This window comes from Cavia porcellus, unplaced genomic scaffold (genome assembly GCF_034190915.1).
Source record: "Cavia porcellus strain 051 isolate PalLab524CR breed Dunkin Hartley unplaced genomic scaffold, mCavPor4.1 scaffold_6, whole genome shotgun sequence".
Taxonomy (NCBI): Eukaryota; Metazoa; Chordata; class Mammalia; order Rodentia; family Caviidae; genus Cavia; species Cavia porcellus.
In genome coordinates, this window is record NW_026947489.1 from 57,048,291 (window position 1) to 57,064,276 (window position 15,986).

General features: G+C 51.5%; 1 protein-coding gene across 8 annotated transcripts in view; it reads left to right on the forward strand.

Annotated features, from left to right (window-relative positions):
- Agap3 (ArfGAP with GTPase domain, ankyrin repeat and PH domain 3) overlaps positions 1 to 15,986 on the forward strand; it is a 47,220-nt gene that overhangs the window by 5,869 nt on the left and 25,365 nt on the right. Inside the window, exon 1 of one of the 8 annotated variants that reach the window (XM_063250740.1) lies at positions 14,366 to 15,326. The exons of 4 other annotated variants lie outside the window; for them this stretch is intronic. In XM_063250740.1, the coding sequence (XP_063106810.1) occupies positions 14,474 to 15,326 (853 nt within the window). In that variant the 5' untranslated portion in view covers positions 14,366 to 14,473. Of the gene's footprint in view, positions 1 to 14,365; positions 15,327 to 15,986 lie in introns of those variants that run through there. 3 more of the 8 variants (XM_063250741.1, XM_063250742.1, XM_063250745.1) reach the window with 3 other exon arrangements.

The following is a 15,986-nucleotide window of genomic DNA, read 5'->3' on the forward strand; positions in this document are numbered from 1 at the left end:
GGCCGTCTCTCCTGACCATGAAGGGGCAGAGCATCAGCAGAGACACTTGCCCCAGGAAGGCTGTCAAGTATATTTCTGAAGCATTTCATTTAAATCAGAATTCAAGTGCTGAAAGTACGTGCGTGTTTGTTCTAACCAGGTGGGATGGGAAGGAAGTAGAAGAATCGGGGGCCTTCCTCCCGGGATGTGTCTGCAGATCTTCCTTCCAGGATTTCTCTCCCGGCCAGCCCACTCTGATGAGTTTCATAGTCCTGCTGTTTCACAGCAGAGATGGGGTTTTTTGTTTTGTCTTTTTGAGGCAAGGTCTCACTGTGTAGTTCAAGCTGGCCTTGAGTTCACTTTGTAGCCCAGGCTGGTCTCACACGTCTACAGCTCGCCTGCCTCAGCCTCCAGAGTGCTGAGATTATAGGTGTGCACTACCAGGCTAGGCTTGGTTGGAATATTTGGAAGTAATTTTGGCTTGGCTTCCTCGGGTTTCCTGAGCCTGTCTTCTGTTAGAGCCCTTGGAGACCTCATCACTGTAGGCGAGTTTATGCAGAAGAAAGATTGTGTGTGCCTCAGTTTCCTACTTGGTTGTGCCCAGGATCAACAAGAACCCTGGCACCTTGGCAGTGCATGTTAACTACTACTCACTATTTCCAGAGGCCACACAGTTTCCAGTTACAGTAGGAGCCCCCTGTTTATTACCTGCCTCCTCATGATTTATCTCATTATTTCCTTTGGACGCATTCCCAGAAGAAAATGGTAAGAATATAGTTTACATGCTTTTAGGACTTTTGCTGCCATTCTGATTCCAAGGGGCAGAGATAGCCTGTTCCCTGCCATGTTTTCCTGGCAGGGAAGAAAAAAGAAAGCAGGCAGATACGATGGTACATGGCTATAATCCAAGGACTCAGGAAGCTGAGGCAGGAGACTCACTGTGATTTCAAGGCCAGCCTCAACTACATAGCGAGACCTTGTCTCAACCAAAAAGAAATAAAAAGGACTAAGTGGGTTTCCTTGTTTTACCTTATATGTTGACTACTATTTGTTTAATTATTGCAGTATTTGGTTTCCCTTACTAGGGAGAATCATTATTGGAGATGTTTTCTTGGGTTAGAGCACTTGCATAGAATATACAAGTTCCTGGCAAACCCCAACACAGCAAAACAACAAGAAGAAACTGGTGTTTAACTCTATTCCTTTTCCTCTTGGCTTGTGACTTTTTTTCCTTTGGAGACAGGCTCTCACAGTATTCAGGCTGTCCGTGAACTCCCTGTAGCCCAGGCTGGCCTTGAACTTTCTGTGAGCCTCCTGCCTCAACCTCTGAGCACTGGAATTGTAGGTGTTGTTCTGTTATTCTTTTTCTGATCGAGTTTCAAAACTTTAGCCTTTTAACATAGGTTTTTCTGAGTCAGGTATCTGTACACTTGTTAGGCAGCAGCCCCTGTCTTGGTCTGTCTCGGCACACTGGCCCCACTGAGTGAGCCAACAGAGCTGTCTTCAGGTGGGCTGTGGGCCAAGGGGTCCCAGGTGGTGGCCCTTTGGTGCCTCAGTGCCTGTCAGCTCTGAGTTTTTTCTCTTGCTTTCTTCCCAGCAGCCGTCTGAGCCACCCAGCTGGTGTGCTTGCCTACAGGACTTTCTCTTTTTTTTTTTTTTTTTTTGTCTTTTTCCTTTTTTATCGGTACCAGGGATCGAACTCACGACTGCCTGCTTGCAAGGCAGGCGCTTATGCCGCTGAGCTAAATCCCCAGCCCCGCCTACAGGACTTTCTCTTTGGCCTCTTTAATTTTATATTTTGGTGGTTTGCAAACCCAAACCCTAGATTTCCAGTAGGATGAGAGCCTAGCTCGAGGAGGTCAGGGAGCAGGGGAGATGCAGACCTGCTCAGGGCTTGCGTGAGGCCCCTGTGTGCACTCTGCCTAGACGTGTCAGGGTCGTGAACCTTGCTTCTCTGCCCGGAGGGCTCTGCTGTTTGCTTGTGAGACAGTATCTCCTCATGTGGTTCAGGCTGGCCTTGACCTCCCTGTGTGGTCTCAGCTTCTAGGATGACAGCCTTGTGCCACTGCACCCGGCAGACTTTTAGTTAAACAGATCCTGAAGGAAAAAGTCCTATCGCCTTTATTTGTAAAGAGTTGCCGAGATTTGGTGGCATCCCACTTTGCCAAAACCTCTTTAGTTGGTAGACTGTTTTAACACTAGGCGAAGTGGTTGTAGGAGTCCGGTGGATAAGACTGCCCTGAGCTAGGTTTGGTGGTTCACATCAGTAATCCCAGCACTTGGGAAGCTGAGGTAGGAAGAATGCAAGCTTGAGCCAAGGCCGGGTAATACAGTAATTAGTAAGACCTTGTCTCAAAATAAAAAATAAAAAATGTGGGCTGGGAATGTAGCTCAGCTGGTAGTGGTGTCAAGAAAACAACGACAGAAAACTGCTGCTCTGGATGCAAGCTACTCAGGGTTGGTCTTTTTGAGACAGAGTTTCCCTGTCAGTTCAGGCTGGCCTTGAGCTCACTTTGTAGCCCAGGCTGGTCTGAAACTCAGGGCAGTCCTCCTGCCTCAGCTTCCCTGAGTGTTGGGATTACACCTACCCAGGTTTAAATCCCAGACCTTCTCTGGAGCTGTCTGATCTTGGGTCAGGGGTGAGTCCTTTTAATCTGTCTTTCGGCTTTGCTCTTGTTAAAAGGGGATAATTGGCACCTGGTGCCTGGTGTGGGTGTGAGAATCAGATAAGCAAATGTACTCAGGGTTTGGGGAGACATAAGACTCTGGGTGTCATTGCATCAATTGCAGGGTTGTGGCAAGTGGGGACCTAAGTGAGGTCCTGTGTGTCCCTGTTTCTGGCTATGTTTGAGCCCCAACATGTAGGCGGAGTGTGGGGTGCATTGGAGCTGCCCAGCCAGACCCATCAGCCTTGCCAAGTTGGTACTGAGGTTCCAGGGATGCATGCAGACCTTGGGCACCAGGGCTGGCCACAGGGTGTGTGGAGTCGGCACCTGATGTGTTGTCTGTGTTCTCTGATTTAGCACTGTCTAGGAGCCTGGATCGAATCACCTGTATGAATTCAGATTTTCAAGTAGCCATGTTGGGAAGGTGTCACCAGAAAGAAAAAGGGAGCCGGGTGTGACAGAGGGATTCCCATAGGTTTGAGCCCTGCCTGGGCTACATAACAAGATCCTGCCTCCAAAAAAAGAAAAAAAAAAAAAAAAAGCTGGGGATTTAGTTCAGTGGCATAAATGCCTGCCTGGCAAACACTAGGTTGTGAGTTCGATCCCTGGTTCCAAAAAAAAGGAAAAAAGTATAATCCGTTTTAATATGTATTTAACCCAATATATTCTACATGCTCTCATTTTAACGTGTAATAGAAAAATGATGAGTGAGGCAGATTTTATATACTTTTTTTCTCAGAGTCTTCAAACTCCGTTGTGTTTATCTTTAAGACTCTTCCTTAGGTTGACCACAGAAGAATTGTTGGAAGTTGTGAAACAGTTATATAAGTATATCCTCCCTCCTCTGTGGTACTGGGGAGGGAACCCCAGGGCCTCCATACAAGCTAGGCAGTCACTGTACTATTGAGCTGTATCTCCCAACCCCCCATATCCCCCTCCCAACCTCCATCCCTTCTGTCTTTTTGAGATGGTCTTGCTAAATTGCACAGTTTGACTTTGAAATCTTGATGTTACCTCCTGAGTCATTGAGATGAGAGGTGTGTGCCACCAGGCCTGGCTAGTATATGCTTTTTGATTTATCCTTTCAAAAGCTTGAATTAGAAATTTATAGTTGGGTGTGGTAGTGCATGCTTGTGATCCCAGCACTCAGGAGACTGAGACAGGAGGATGGCCACAAATTTGAGGCCTGTTTGGGGAACATAATGAGTTGAAGGCTGAGCTGAACTACATAACAATAACAAAACCACAAAAAACCAAAAAGAGAAAATTTATAAACAATATGCTGCTTTCATTGTCAGTCAGCAAAGACAGCATCACACCATAGACTCTCAGTGCTCAGGCTTTCCGTGCTTGCACTGTGGGAACTGTGATTCACAGGATTTTCCCTGAGGAGGGGCAGCGGAGTCAGTGCACCCTGTTGCAGGAGACCGAAAGGTGCTGGGGCGGGGGACAGTGAGGCGGGTCCCCTGTTAGGGCTTTCCCAGGAAGGTGTGGCCCAGAGGCCGAGGCAGGCAGCCCTTGTTGCCCCATCCTGGCCTCTTTGGAGTGGGCTGTTTTGAGCAGGACTTTTGTTAGTACCTTGTCCATAGACCTGGATTGGGGCAGAAGTCTGCACACTCCTGCGCACTTTGAGAACATGCATCCACAGGGAGACCCTTCAGCCTATTTGTCTCTTGATCTGCTTCCTGGCTGTGAAATAGGGACCCCAACCTCAGAGACGGGGTGATCACAGACCACACCTAGTCTAAGAATCTGTGTTTTTGAGGAAGTCTCACCACTTAGCTCAGGCTGGTCTAAAACTCGGGGGAATCCTTCTGCCCTAGCCTCTTGAGTGCTGGAGTTAACAGGTGTGTTCCATCACACTTGGCTAATAGGCACTTGTTAACATCAAAAGGATCGAGTGTTTGCCCAGGAGCCAGGAGAGAACTCGTAGAGAGTTGAACTGGGTAGCCCTCTGTCTTCAATGTGTCCTCGGGAAAATCACAGATAGTACATCCTGAGGTCTTCTTGTCACCCAGCTTACAAACACATGAACTGATTGTCCTGTTGAGCTCTCATTCCCCTCCAGCCTCGCTGCTGTTTTGAGGAGACATGAATTTGTGGTAATAGATTTCTGTGTCACCTCTGGCCAGCTGTGGACCTTGATGGGGCCCAGAAGGTGCTGGTGAAGCAGGTGCCCTTTACAGGGTCTGCTCCCTGGATGCCCTTCTCTGCATGGGTGCTGAGCCCAGCTGCAGCCCATTAGACACATCCCTGTCCCCATCACTTGTGGCGGAAGTGACCTCACAGTGGCGAGCCTGTGTGGGCTTCCTCAGGAAGCCAGGGGACACTTGGCTGTTCTGCGTGGCTGCTATGTGTTCCATCCCAAGGCTGCCTCCCATTTCCAGGCCCAGTCCCTGATGCCGTGACTTGCTTTGCCAGGGCTCTGTCCCACCCAGGCCAGCCATAGCCCTTCTGGGCAGCCCTCCACCCTGCCTTGCCCACCTTTTTTCTCTGCAAGCCTGCCCTGCCTGGTCCCTCAGGTGACCTGGAACAGTGGGTGCCCTCTATGGCCAGCCCATTTCACCTGCTCCTATCTTTTTATCCTGCTGCTCCCCCCTGGATCCCAAGCCCCGTGCCTGTGACAGCTGCCCAGCTACTCCCAGATACTCCCACCCAGCCCTGGCCCTGGGTAAGTGGTTGCCTGAACCACCAAAGAGCCATTTATTCCTGCTCTAGGCCAGAAGTGTAGCCTGAGCTTGTGATGGTGACCCACACCTCTAATCCCACACTCAGGAGCCTGAAGCAGGAGAATCACTGTGAATTTGAGGCCAGCCTGAGCTGCATAGAGAGTTCAAGACCTGCCTGAACTACGTAGTGAGACCCTCTTCACAAAAGCAAAACAAAAATGCATACAAGAGCCTGGCCTGGGCCCCAGAGGAGACCCAGAGCAGGCTGAATTTAAGGCCACAGTGGGCGGGCAGGGAGATAGCAGCCTTTTCTTCCAAGGTGCCCCCAAACTGATTAGCAGTAGAATTTGTTTCCTCCACCAGCAGAGGTAAAAGTGACAATGTGCCTGACAGCCGTGGGCCATGCAAGTGCAACTCGAGGAGCTGCCCCTTGCTCTGTGCAGGGGGCTGGGGCACAGCGTGGTGAGCTGACACCCAGGAGCAGTTGTGCAGTCCGGTCCTGGAGAATCCGAGGGCCAGCAGCAGGTGCTTCACTGGGGTGCTGGGGTGGCCCGGTGTCTTCACAGGCACCACCAGATTCTTTCTTCAGAGACTAGTGATCTTATGAAAATTCCTGGTGTCGTGTGTTTTTAAACTATGTAAGGTGCCACCCCACACTGCAGCACTTTGTTTGTGCTGCAGATGTCACAAGATTGACAGCTCTTGCTACAGTGATAGTCTGAGGGCTCTGAGGTGGGGTAGTAGGACCCGCTGTGATGTCACAGAAGCAGCAGCAAGAAAACGGTGATATTCTCCCTACCCCAGAAACTAAGGATTGAACCCAGGACCACCACACTGAGCTACATCCTCACCTCATTTTTATTTTTTGTTTTTGAGACAGGGTCTTGCTGACTTGCTAAGTTGCTTGAACATGCAATCTTCCTGCCTCAGCCTCTCAAGTGCTGGCATTACAGGTGTGTGCCACCATGCCCAGTCTTCCATCTCTTTTTCCTGGTGGATGTGGGCATAAGGATCCTTTCCCCAATGCTCTAGCAGGATCTCATACAGACAGGCATGTCCTCTGTGTCACAAGCCACACTTCTCTGATACTGTCTCGTAGCTGCTGTATAATTGGAGTTCCTGTGATGCCTAGAACTATCTTGTAGAGTTTTGTTTTTCCAAATGAGACTGGACACAAGGAGTCAGGAGCCCTCATGGTGCTGTTTTCTATGTCACATGGATTTTCCTCAAGCGTCCAGGTGGCCTGTGAATTCTGCCCCCGGCATGGTGGCCTCACCACCCCACCTGAGTGCTGCCTATGAATTGCTACCCAGCAGAGAGGCTCAGCAGCAGAACCACCCATGGGCTCCGAGCCACAGACAGGACAGTCACGCGGCCTGGGTCCCCCTAGCAGGAGACTTCATTTCCTCACTTGTTGATGAGCAGCCTTAAGGGTCACCTCCACATCTGGAAATGAGGTGCCTCTGCCTCCCCCAGTGGCTTTCCCAGGCTTCCAATCCTTGCCTATGTCAGTGGCGATGTCACTATAGTCAAAAGGTGGCACTGAGACCCTGCTGCTCTGCTGCCACTGTCTGCAGAGACCGCCACTCCTGCCCGTCTTTCTGGCTCTTAGGATTTGTATTGTTGGTGTTGTTCAAATGTTAGAACCATTACGGAATTAGCAGGTTTAATTGCATTCCTGTGTCTGACAGTGCATGCGCCAGATAAATGGCTGACATGCCTGTTAAGTTACTTAGCACATGTTCAAAACTCCAGAGAAAATCAGTTGAAGGAGAAGACCAGGGAAGCCAGAGGCAGGTGCTTCAGACAGTAGCGGGCAGGTGCTTCCCATGTCCAGGGTGATGGCAAGGGGTCTTCTCCGTGCTGCAGCAGAGGAGTAGGAATAAATGAACTGGGTCACCCAGAAACTGGAGCAGGTTGTATGCTTTTTCTCTTGGTACTGGGGATTGAACTTACAGCCAGGCGCTTGTGCTGCTGAGCTAAATTCCCAGCCAGGTTGTGTGCCTTTAAAACTCAGCCGTCCTGCTTTTGGAGACATCCCAATGAAAAAGAAAACACGAGACACAGATACTGATTACAGTCCCGCCTGCCCCCAGCCGGGCAGCAGATTGGAGAATTGATGGGACATTACTACAACGCATTATGAAGCCACTGGGAGCTGCCCTGGGCTGGGGCAGCTTGGTGGCATACTAGAGGCCAGGTCCTGTTTGTGTGTGTGTGGGAAGCAGCTGCACTAAGGGCAGAAGAGGGCGTGTGGCCTAAAAGCAGCTTTCTGAGTGTGTTTCCAAGTCCTGCAGTAAGCTGGGCATGATACCTGTAGTCAGTCCCTCAGGAGGCAGAGGCAGGAGGATCATCATGGGTTTGAGGCCAGCCTAGGCTACATACTGAGTTCAAGTTCAGCTTGAATTACACAGTGAGCAACAACACGTCTAAAATACATGCAGACACCAACAAACAGAAAGCTACTCTAGAGTAAAAAAATTTTTTTTCTATAGTAAAATTTTAATAAGACCAAGTGTAGGGATTGCCTACCAGGAACCTTGTTTTGTTTTGAAATGAAACCTGCTTCTATGTCTTCTTCCTCTTTAAAACAAAAACAAAAACATAATAAGCCGGGTGCAACAAAAACAAAAACATATGTAATCCCAGCAATCAGGAGGCTGAGACAAAAGAATTGTTGCAAGTTCGAGAGCAGCCTGGGCTACAAAGTGAGCTGAAGGCCAGCCTGAACTGCATGGTGAGACCCTGCCTCAAAAAGACAAAAAATAAAACCCAGAACAAAACAAACGTAATGAACTCTAGAATTTCAGAAAACAGTGAAATAATCATATTTCAGAGAAATATATAAAAAGCAGGAAAAATCTCCAACCCCTTTTTAATTTTTTTAATTAGCACATAATGACTGCATTGCCAATGGGGAGTTGGTCCATGCGCATAACACATCTTAATTCTGTTCATGTCCCTGTCTTCCCTCTCTCCTGCTCCCCTTCTCATTTGCAAAAGCTCTGTCTCCCTGTTTCCTATTATCTGTCTTTTGTTTTGTTCTTTTTGTATTTTGGGTTTCTCATATGTTCTTGGTTTTGTTTTTCTTTTTCCCCGTGTGCTATTTAAGCCTGTGTGTCTGATTTATTTCACTTAACATTGTGGTCTCAAGGTGCTTCTATTTTTCCACAAGTGACCCCGGTTACCCTTCTTTATGTCACAGCAGTACTCCAGGGTGTATACATACCACGTGTTCTGTGTCCATTCACCTGTTCATGGACATAGGCTGCTCCCAGCTACTGTGAGTCATGTTGCTGTGGACATTGGTGTGCCCGGATCTCTTTAATGCTGTCTTTAACTTCCAGGAGGATATTTAGCAGGTGGAAAACTGATTGAAATGAAATTTCTTTCTTTTGTTTTCCATTTGTCAGACAGGGTCTCATTCTATAGTTCAGACTGACCTTGAACTCACTATGTAGCCCAGGCCAGCCTCGAACTCCCAGTGATCCTTCTGCCTCAGCCGCCTAAGTGCTAGGGTTATAGGCGTAGCCCATTCTGACTAGCTTATTTTTACATTTTTGAGGAATCGCCATACTGGTTTCTACGGTGGTTACACTAGTTTACATTCCCACCAGTGAAGAAAAGAGTTCCTTTTTCCCCACAGCCCCTCCGTCATTTGTTAATTTGGTTTCTTGATGATCGATGTGGAGTAAGATGGAATCTCACTGTTGTTTCCATTTGCATTTTTTTTTTTTAATGGCCAGTGATGTTGTACATTTTTTCATGGTCTTGCTGGCCTCGAACTCACAGTAATCCTTTTGCCTCAGCTTCCCAAGTGTTGGGATTACTGGTATGTGCCACCACTCCTAGCTCGGGCTGGCTTTGGATTCACCTTGGTGCCAGGCTGGCTTCAAACTCATGGTGATCTTTTTGCTTCCTCTTTATAAGTGCTGGCATTACAGGTGTCTGCCATCACACCCGGCCCTCTTTGATCCATTTTGATTTTCATTGGTGAAATATATGGGTCTAGATTCAACATTCTACATGCAGGTAGCTGGTTTTCCCAGTACCATTTGCTAAGGTAGCTATCTTCCCTCCAGTGTGTGTTTTTGATCCCTTTGTCAAAGATCAGGCAGCTAAATGTGCCTGGGTGGTTTCTTCATCCCCTATTCTGTCCTGTTGAGCTGTGTGAGCTGTGTGTCTGTTTTTGTGCCAGTACCATGCTGTTTTAATCATTGTCAGTTTGTGACATAACTTGAAATCTGGGATTAAGATGCTTCCTGCTTTGCTCTTGTTGCCCAGGAATGCTTTTAAATACTTTTACTACCTGTTTTGCTTTGGTTTGGTTGCAGGGTCTTGCTATTTTGCTCAGGCTGACCTTGAATTCTCATGTAGTCCTTGAACTCACAATAACCCACTTGCTTCAGTCTCCCAAATACTGGGATTACAGGTATGCACCACTATGCCCAGTGTTTCGCTTAAAAAAAATTTTTTTTTTTAAATTTTGGAACATAGTTTGGCTAAATTCCCTAGCTGGGCATGAATTTGGGGTCCTCCCACTTTAGCCTCCCAGAGTGCTGGGATTCTAGGCATGTGTCACCACCGCTGGCAGTATCTTGCTTTTTTTTCTTTTCTTTTTTTTTTTTAAAGTGTTACTCTACTGCCGCTTGTTGCTTCCCTGGCCATCTGGCCGTAACTCTGTCCACACAGCATGGGCATCTGTGCTGTAGGTCAGCATCCAGGCCATTGTGACCATTGCTTTCTCTGTTTGACAATTCCACTGTCCCTGGGAGGGGTGCCCTGGACCTGGGTCAGGTGTTCACACCTTGCAAGGGGTTCTGGGGGAGGGAATGGAAGCTCAGTCAACGCCTCCTTAATGCTCCTGTAAAATCAGTGTAGTTGCCTGTGTACCTTAATGCATTTTATTTTATATTTTCTGGTACTAGGGATCAAACTGCCAACCTTGTACTTACCAGGCAGGCACTTACACCGCTGAGCTAAATTCTGGAGTATAAAAGTACTTTTTTTGGAAAAAAAAAATAAGGTGAAAGTGAATAAAGGGCTGACACTGCTGCTGAGGAATGCATTTTTTTCTCCAATCAGATTTTATTAGTATATTTTAGATGTACGCGGTGATCACATTCATCAGAGAGAAGTTGTACCTGTACATGATGTAACTTGTTTCTCCCCCCTTCCTTCCACCCTCCCACCAGAAATGTGTTTTAAAAACCCATGCAGCTCACACACCTGCAATACCAGCACTCAAGAAGCCGAGGCAGGAGGATGGAGAGGTAGAGCCCAGCCTGGGCTGTCAGGGTTGCTGCTGCCGTTTCTGTCTCCTTCCTGCAGCTTGGAGAGGAACTGTGACCAGTACCTGGCCGTGTAGCAGGCTCGGGTAGTACATGCAGTACCCTTCATTGTTTTATTTTATTTTTATTTACTTATTGTTAGCTTTTTGAGACAGGGTCTCACTATGCAGTACAGGCTGGCTTTGAGCTCGCTTTGTAGCCCAGGTTGGTTTCGAACTCACAACGATCCTCCTGCCACAGCCTCCCAAGTGCTGGGATTACAGGAGTGTGCCACCATGCCTGGCTGGTTTTTTATTTTTTTGAGACTGGGTCGCCATTGTATTCTAGTCTGTCCTGGAACTCACTGTTTAGCCCAGCCTGTTCTTAAGATCACAGCTATCTCCCTGCCTCGCCTCCCAAGTGCTGGGATTCCAGGTATATGACACCTTGCCTAGCTGGGGTCATGTTTTAAAAGGCACATGTGCCTCCTGGGGTCATGGTGGCCAGCTTAATGGCTGGAGGGATGCAGGGAGACAGGAAACTGGTGTGACTCAGGCAGGGCAAGAGAGGATGGTGGCTCACTTTGGACAAGGTGAACCTGCTAGGATTGGGCTTGTGCCACTGGGAGCAGTGCTGGCCATGTGTAGGGTGGAGAAGCTCACTAGGCGGAAGTGGGTTGAGAATTTAGAGGTCAGTTGTTGCCCTCAGCTTGGGAGAAGGACCCTGTCCTCAGCTGTGTCCTCAGGCTCTTGTCTTCTTGATTTTTTGACCACTCACCTGGAGACCTGTGCCCAGGGACAGAACCTACAGGCCACTCAGCCTTGGGAGATTGGGATGCCTCCCACTGCCTCCTGGGCACTGTGAACACCCTGCCTGGCCCTGGGAGGCCCCTAGCTCTGGAACACCGGGAGATGTTTTACTGCCACCTTGTGGGCAAGAAGAATCTGATGCATTCTCCGAGGCCACAAACTCCTGAAAAACCCCATGGCCTTTCTCTGTGGAGTTGGCCTCCAGCTTTGGCCTCCAAGGAAGGCTGGCCCTTCCTCAATCCATCTGCCAGTTTCCTGTGCACTGCGTGGCCACACCAGGCACAGCCCAGGACTTATCAATGGATCTGCCAGCAAACACTGGGCGGGTACCTGGTACCAGGCCCTGTGGGCTTCTCGGGGCAGAGCTGTCCTTCCTTCTCCATGACAGACAGGACAGTCTTTCATAGCCCTGTCCCCCACCCCACCCAGGAGGCCTTCTCTCTCTGCATAAAGAGACATGCCTGTGTATGGCTCAGTCAGTTGTCGGGCACATCTGGAGTCAGTCGTCTCACAGACTCCAGGCACTCAGGGAAAGGGGTTCCTGGTGCCCAACTTCTGCACTGTCTGCCTGATAGAGGCAGGGGTCACCCGTGAGCGGGTTCATCTTGAATTCCCTGGAAACAGAACCGTCCACAGAGCCTTCCGGGCCCTAGGAAGAAGTACACTTGGTGGTTCTGACAGCCCGAATTAGCCTAATTGTTTAGGATTTTAGTTCCCGTCTGCTGTGGGATTCCCAGCCTGGAGCTCTCTCTGTGGGCCTGCCTTCTGTGCCCCAGGCCAAGGGGGTTAAGGCTGTGTGGAATTCTGCAGCAGGATCTCATCAGATACAGTAGAACAGAAACCTTGTCTCTGGCTTGGGGCCCACCCCACACAAGACCGGTGTGTGCTTGCCTCTGCCTCTGCCTCTTGGGATCCTTGACTGACCCAGTGTCCCAAGATGGTTAGCAAGCAGATGCCCCTTTGTAGTGCCTCCGAATCAGGAAAATTTTCTGGGTTAAAAGGGACTGGAGGATAAGGTGGCTAAGTGAGGAAGAGGAAGATCTTCAGCTTGGCGACTGACTGACCTGCTCTGAGCTTTTGGCCTGGACAGATTCTCCAGGCGTAGGGGGACCTGGAGCCCAGGTGTCCCTGGAGATTGAATGGCATTGTCATTTGGTGACTGAGCACTGCTGTCTACTCCTGGGTCATGTGTGTGCGTTTGTATGTGTGCATATGTGCGTGTGTGTGCGCAGGTTGTTGTGAATAGCACTGTGGAACTGGAGTGCCCCCCCCCCCAATACTAGAGGTGGAACCCAAGGCCTTTGTACTGAGGTAAGCATCCCGATCCTTTTTCCATTTTGAGAGACAAGGTCTTGCTAAGTTGCCCAGGCTGGGTTTAACACTTGGCGATTCTCTTGCCTAAGCCTCAGCTTCTGCCTCCCAGGGTGCTGGGATTACAGGCAAGCTCTACCATGCCCAGATGGGTAGCTTTATTCTTTAGAGAAATGACCAGAGCAAGGGCATACAGAAAAATGCAGATAGCAAAGTCAAAGCAGTTTTTCTTCTGCAGCTCAGGAAGGTTGGCTGGCTTATACTTGGAAAATGTGAATTGTATTCAGGGTTGGGTTCTTGTCTCTGTTCCTGCCTGAGAACCCTGGGAAAGAATTCTCCCGAGGTGAGAATGTGCATCTCGGACAGGGGCAAGTCATTGATGTTGACACTGGTAATAAGTAGTTCCATGAAAATGCAAAATGCCCTGGAGATCCAGCCCAGGACTTGGGAGTTTCCAGCCCTCAGAAGTCTGTAAGAACCTAGGCTGGGACTTCCCTGCTTTCCCAGGCATCCCCCCCAGCCCCAGCCCCCTCAGGAATGCAGGTTTATCTCCTGCTGCCTCTGAGGGCACCTGGAATGCTAATGCCGCAAAGGACTTTGGGAGTGGATTTGGACTGGGGTGGAGGAAACCCTGGGAGCAAGATCTCTTCCCAGGACCCAAGCCCCTCATCCCATGCTGCTACCTAAACTTCTTTCTCCTGATCAATTTCTGTGGAAGACTGCATGCATTCCTGCACTCCATAGATCCCAAAAGCCAGCTCTCTGGGGACCCAGGAGAGAAGGGATGTTGACAGTTCCAGGCCCAGTGCAGCATATAGCTCCCGACCTGTACTGGAGGAGCCTAGGTGTTCTGGTGTCTGATGTAATCCACACCCGTGAACCTACAAGGCACTAGAGTGTGGAGTGTTTCCTTGGACAGTGTCAGGCCCTGCTCAGTACTACCAGCCACCTACGCTACTGCCATCAGCTCAAGCAATGAGTCTTCACCAAAGACCTCAACAGTGTTAGCTGCTCAGGGTTGTGGTCCAGGCCTAGAGGCTATCTGTGGTTTTTTCTACTGGTCTTAGAATGATACTTAACCCAAACAGAACAGGTGAGTATCTTCTGGATCTTCCGCTCTCCAAAGAAAGAGATACCCTTGGTCATTAGCGGCCACTGTAGCGTCCAGTAACTCATCCTTGGAATGTCTGGGCCAAATCCTGAGATAGGATCACCTTGACCAAACTCCCATTTTGCAGATGCCCAGAGATGGCCTAAGACTTGCCTCTTGAGTCCTAATAAATATAGCCTTGCCGTACGTGGTCCTTCTGATCGTTCTTCCTTCAGAGAATGAAATGGTCCACTTTTTCCCAAAACGGTGCCAACTGTGTGGTGTGCTCCCGGACTGTTATTTATCTGGCCTGCTCTTAATGACAGCATCTCACCTACCTGCCCAGTCCTAGGAGGAGCCCTGGGCTGGAATTTCCTGTTTTTTGAGGGCTCCTGGGGCTGCCCTAGCAGGCCGGCCCCCTGCGCCGCTGCCGCAGCCGCCGTTCCCTGGTGTTCCAGGCCAGACTTGCCACCTCTCTCTCTCTGGGCTGGGCTGGCTCCTGGCCCCTCCAGGTCTGGGCTTGCCGGCTGCTGTGGAGTGGAGGAGTCTAGGGACTCAGTTGGGCCCACACCAAGCGCCCAGGGGCCAGAGGTCTGTGCGCCCCGGCCATGGCCCTGGCCCGGGCCTGGGCCCAGCCTCTCAACATGGGCCTAGCCCTCTTCGTCCGTGGTCCCTGAACATGGAGCGGGGCTGGCCGCCGTCGGGGGACAGCTGCAGAGGGGAGCGGCCCGCAGCCTGCCTCCGCGTCCGGAGCGCCAGCGACTCCCTGGAGCTGTATGGTGCTCCAGCTGGCCACCCCGCCGCCACCCTGCAGGCTGCCCTGTGCACCTCGTGTGAGCAGCCAGCACGGCCACGGAGCATCTGCTCCGCCAGCCCGGGGCCCGCGTCCCCGGGCGTCCGCAGCCTGCTGTTCGGCTTCCTGCGCCCCCGCCTCGGGCAGCGGAGCCCCACGCCTTCGGGGCTTAGCCCCGCGCCCAGCCCGGTACTCCCTAGGCGCAGCCGTGCCTCCGGGGAGCCGGCGCAGCGCCCGCGGCCCACCAGCATGACGTTCTTGGAGGTGAACCGCCTGGAGCTGGCAGCCGCCGAGACCTCGCCTGCAGCGGGGGTGGGCGCGGGGCTGGGGCGCGCGGGCAGCGCGGGCTTCCTGCGCGGTGCGTCGCTCTGGAGCAGCCAGCGGTGGCAAGTGTTCCGCGGGACGCGCAGTGCCGAGGGCCCCCGGCGCGGCCTTTCTGCTCTCAAGAAGAGCTTCAGTTTCCGCCTGCGCCGCGGACAGGAGATCCGGCGCTCCGAGTCGGGGCTGCTGGCCCGGCCGCCTCGCACGCGCACTCGCAGCGACGGCGACACCAGCTCCTTGGGCGCCTTCCCTAGCCGACGCGACCTGCTGGGCACAGAGGCCCCGCGCGCCACGCCCGAGCCCTGCCGCCCCCGCGCTGCCGCCAGCCTCTGGAGGCTGCTCACCAGCCGCTTCCGCCGGAGGGAGCCCTCGTCTCAGTGGGGCCGCCGCGACCCGGGGCTGCGGGGCGCGCGCAGCGGTAAGGGGCCACAGCACCTCTTGAGTGGGCTCTGGGCTGAACGGAGGCGGGAAACGAGGCTTGGTGGGGAGTCCAGGGTACCAACCTGGTAGAGGCAGTACGTGGCCTTTGCTTGGGGTCCTGGACAGTGTCAAGAGGAGGTGGCAGTGGCAGAGGAGGACTCTGGGACCCAATAGATGATGACACACCCGCTTGAGACAGGACACCAGGAAGGGCCTGGGTTCATCCCCTCATTGTGTGATGCAGAACTGCAGTCCGAGAAAGGAAGCCCCTCCTACCCCTCCCCCCCCACCCCCCATAGCTCTGTACTGGGCCAGGCAGCGTCTTAGCCTTGACTGGAGTGGACCTCTGTAGCTGGGATCTCGGACTGTTGCGGGCAGGGTGATGATTACAGTGTGACAGTGGCTGTGTGGGGATAGTGGCAGGGTCAGTGCAAGACAAAGGGCAGCCCGGGCTTGGCCTCCCAGTGCTGGCTGTCTGCTGGAGGGGGACACTAGAGGGAAAAGGGAACAGGGCTGGCTGTCACCTGGCACTGGAGAGCTGGAAGCTTCCCTAGGTAGAGAGAGCCCTGTGATTCTGGGAGGAAAGCAAAGGGAGAGGGGCTGGAGAGGAGGCCCAGCTGGGCGGAGCAGGGTAGATAGGCCTGGCTGCACCCACCCC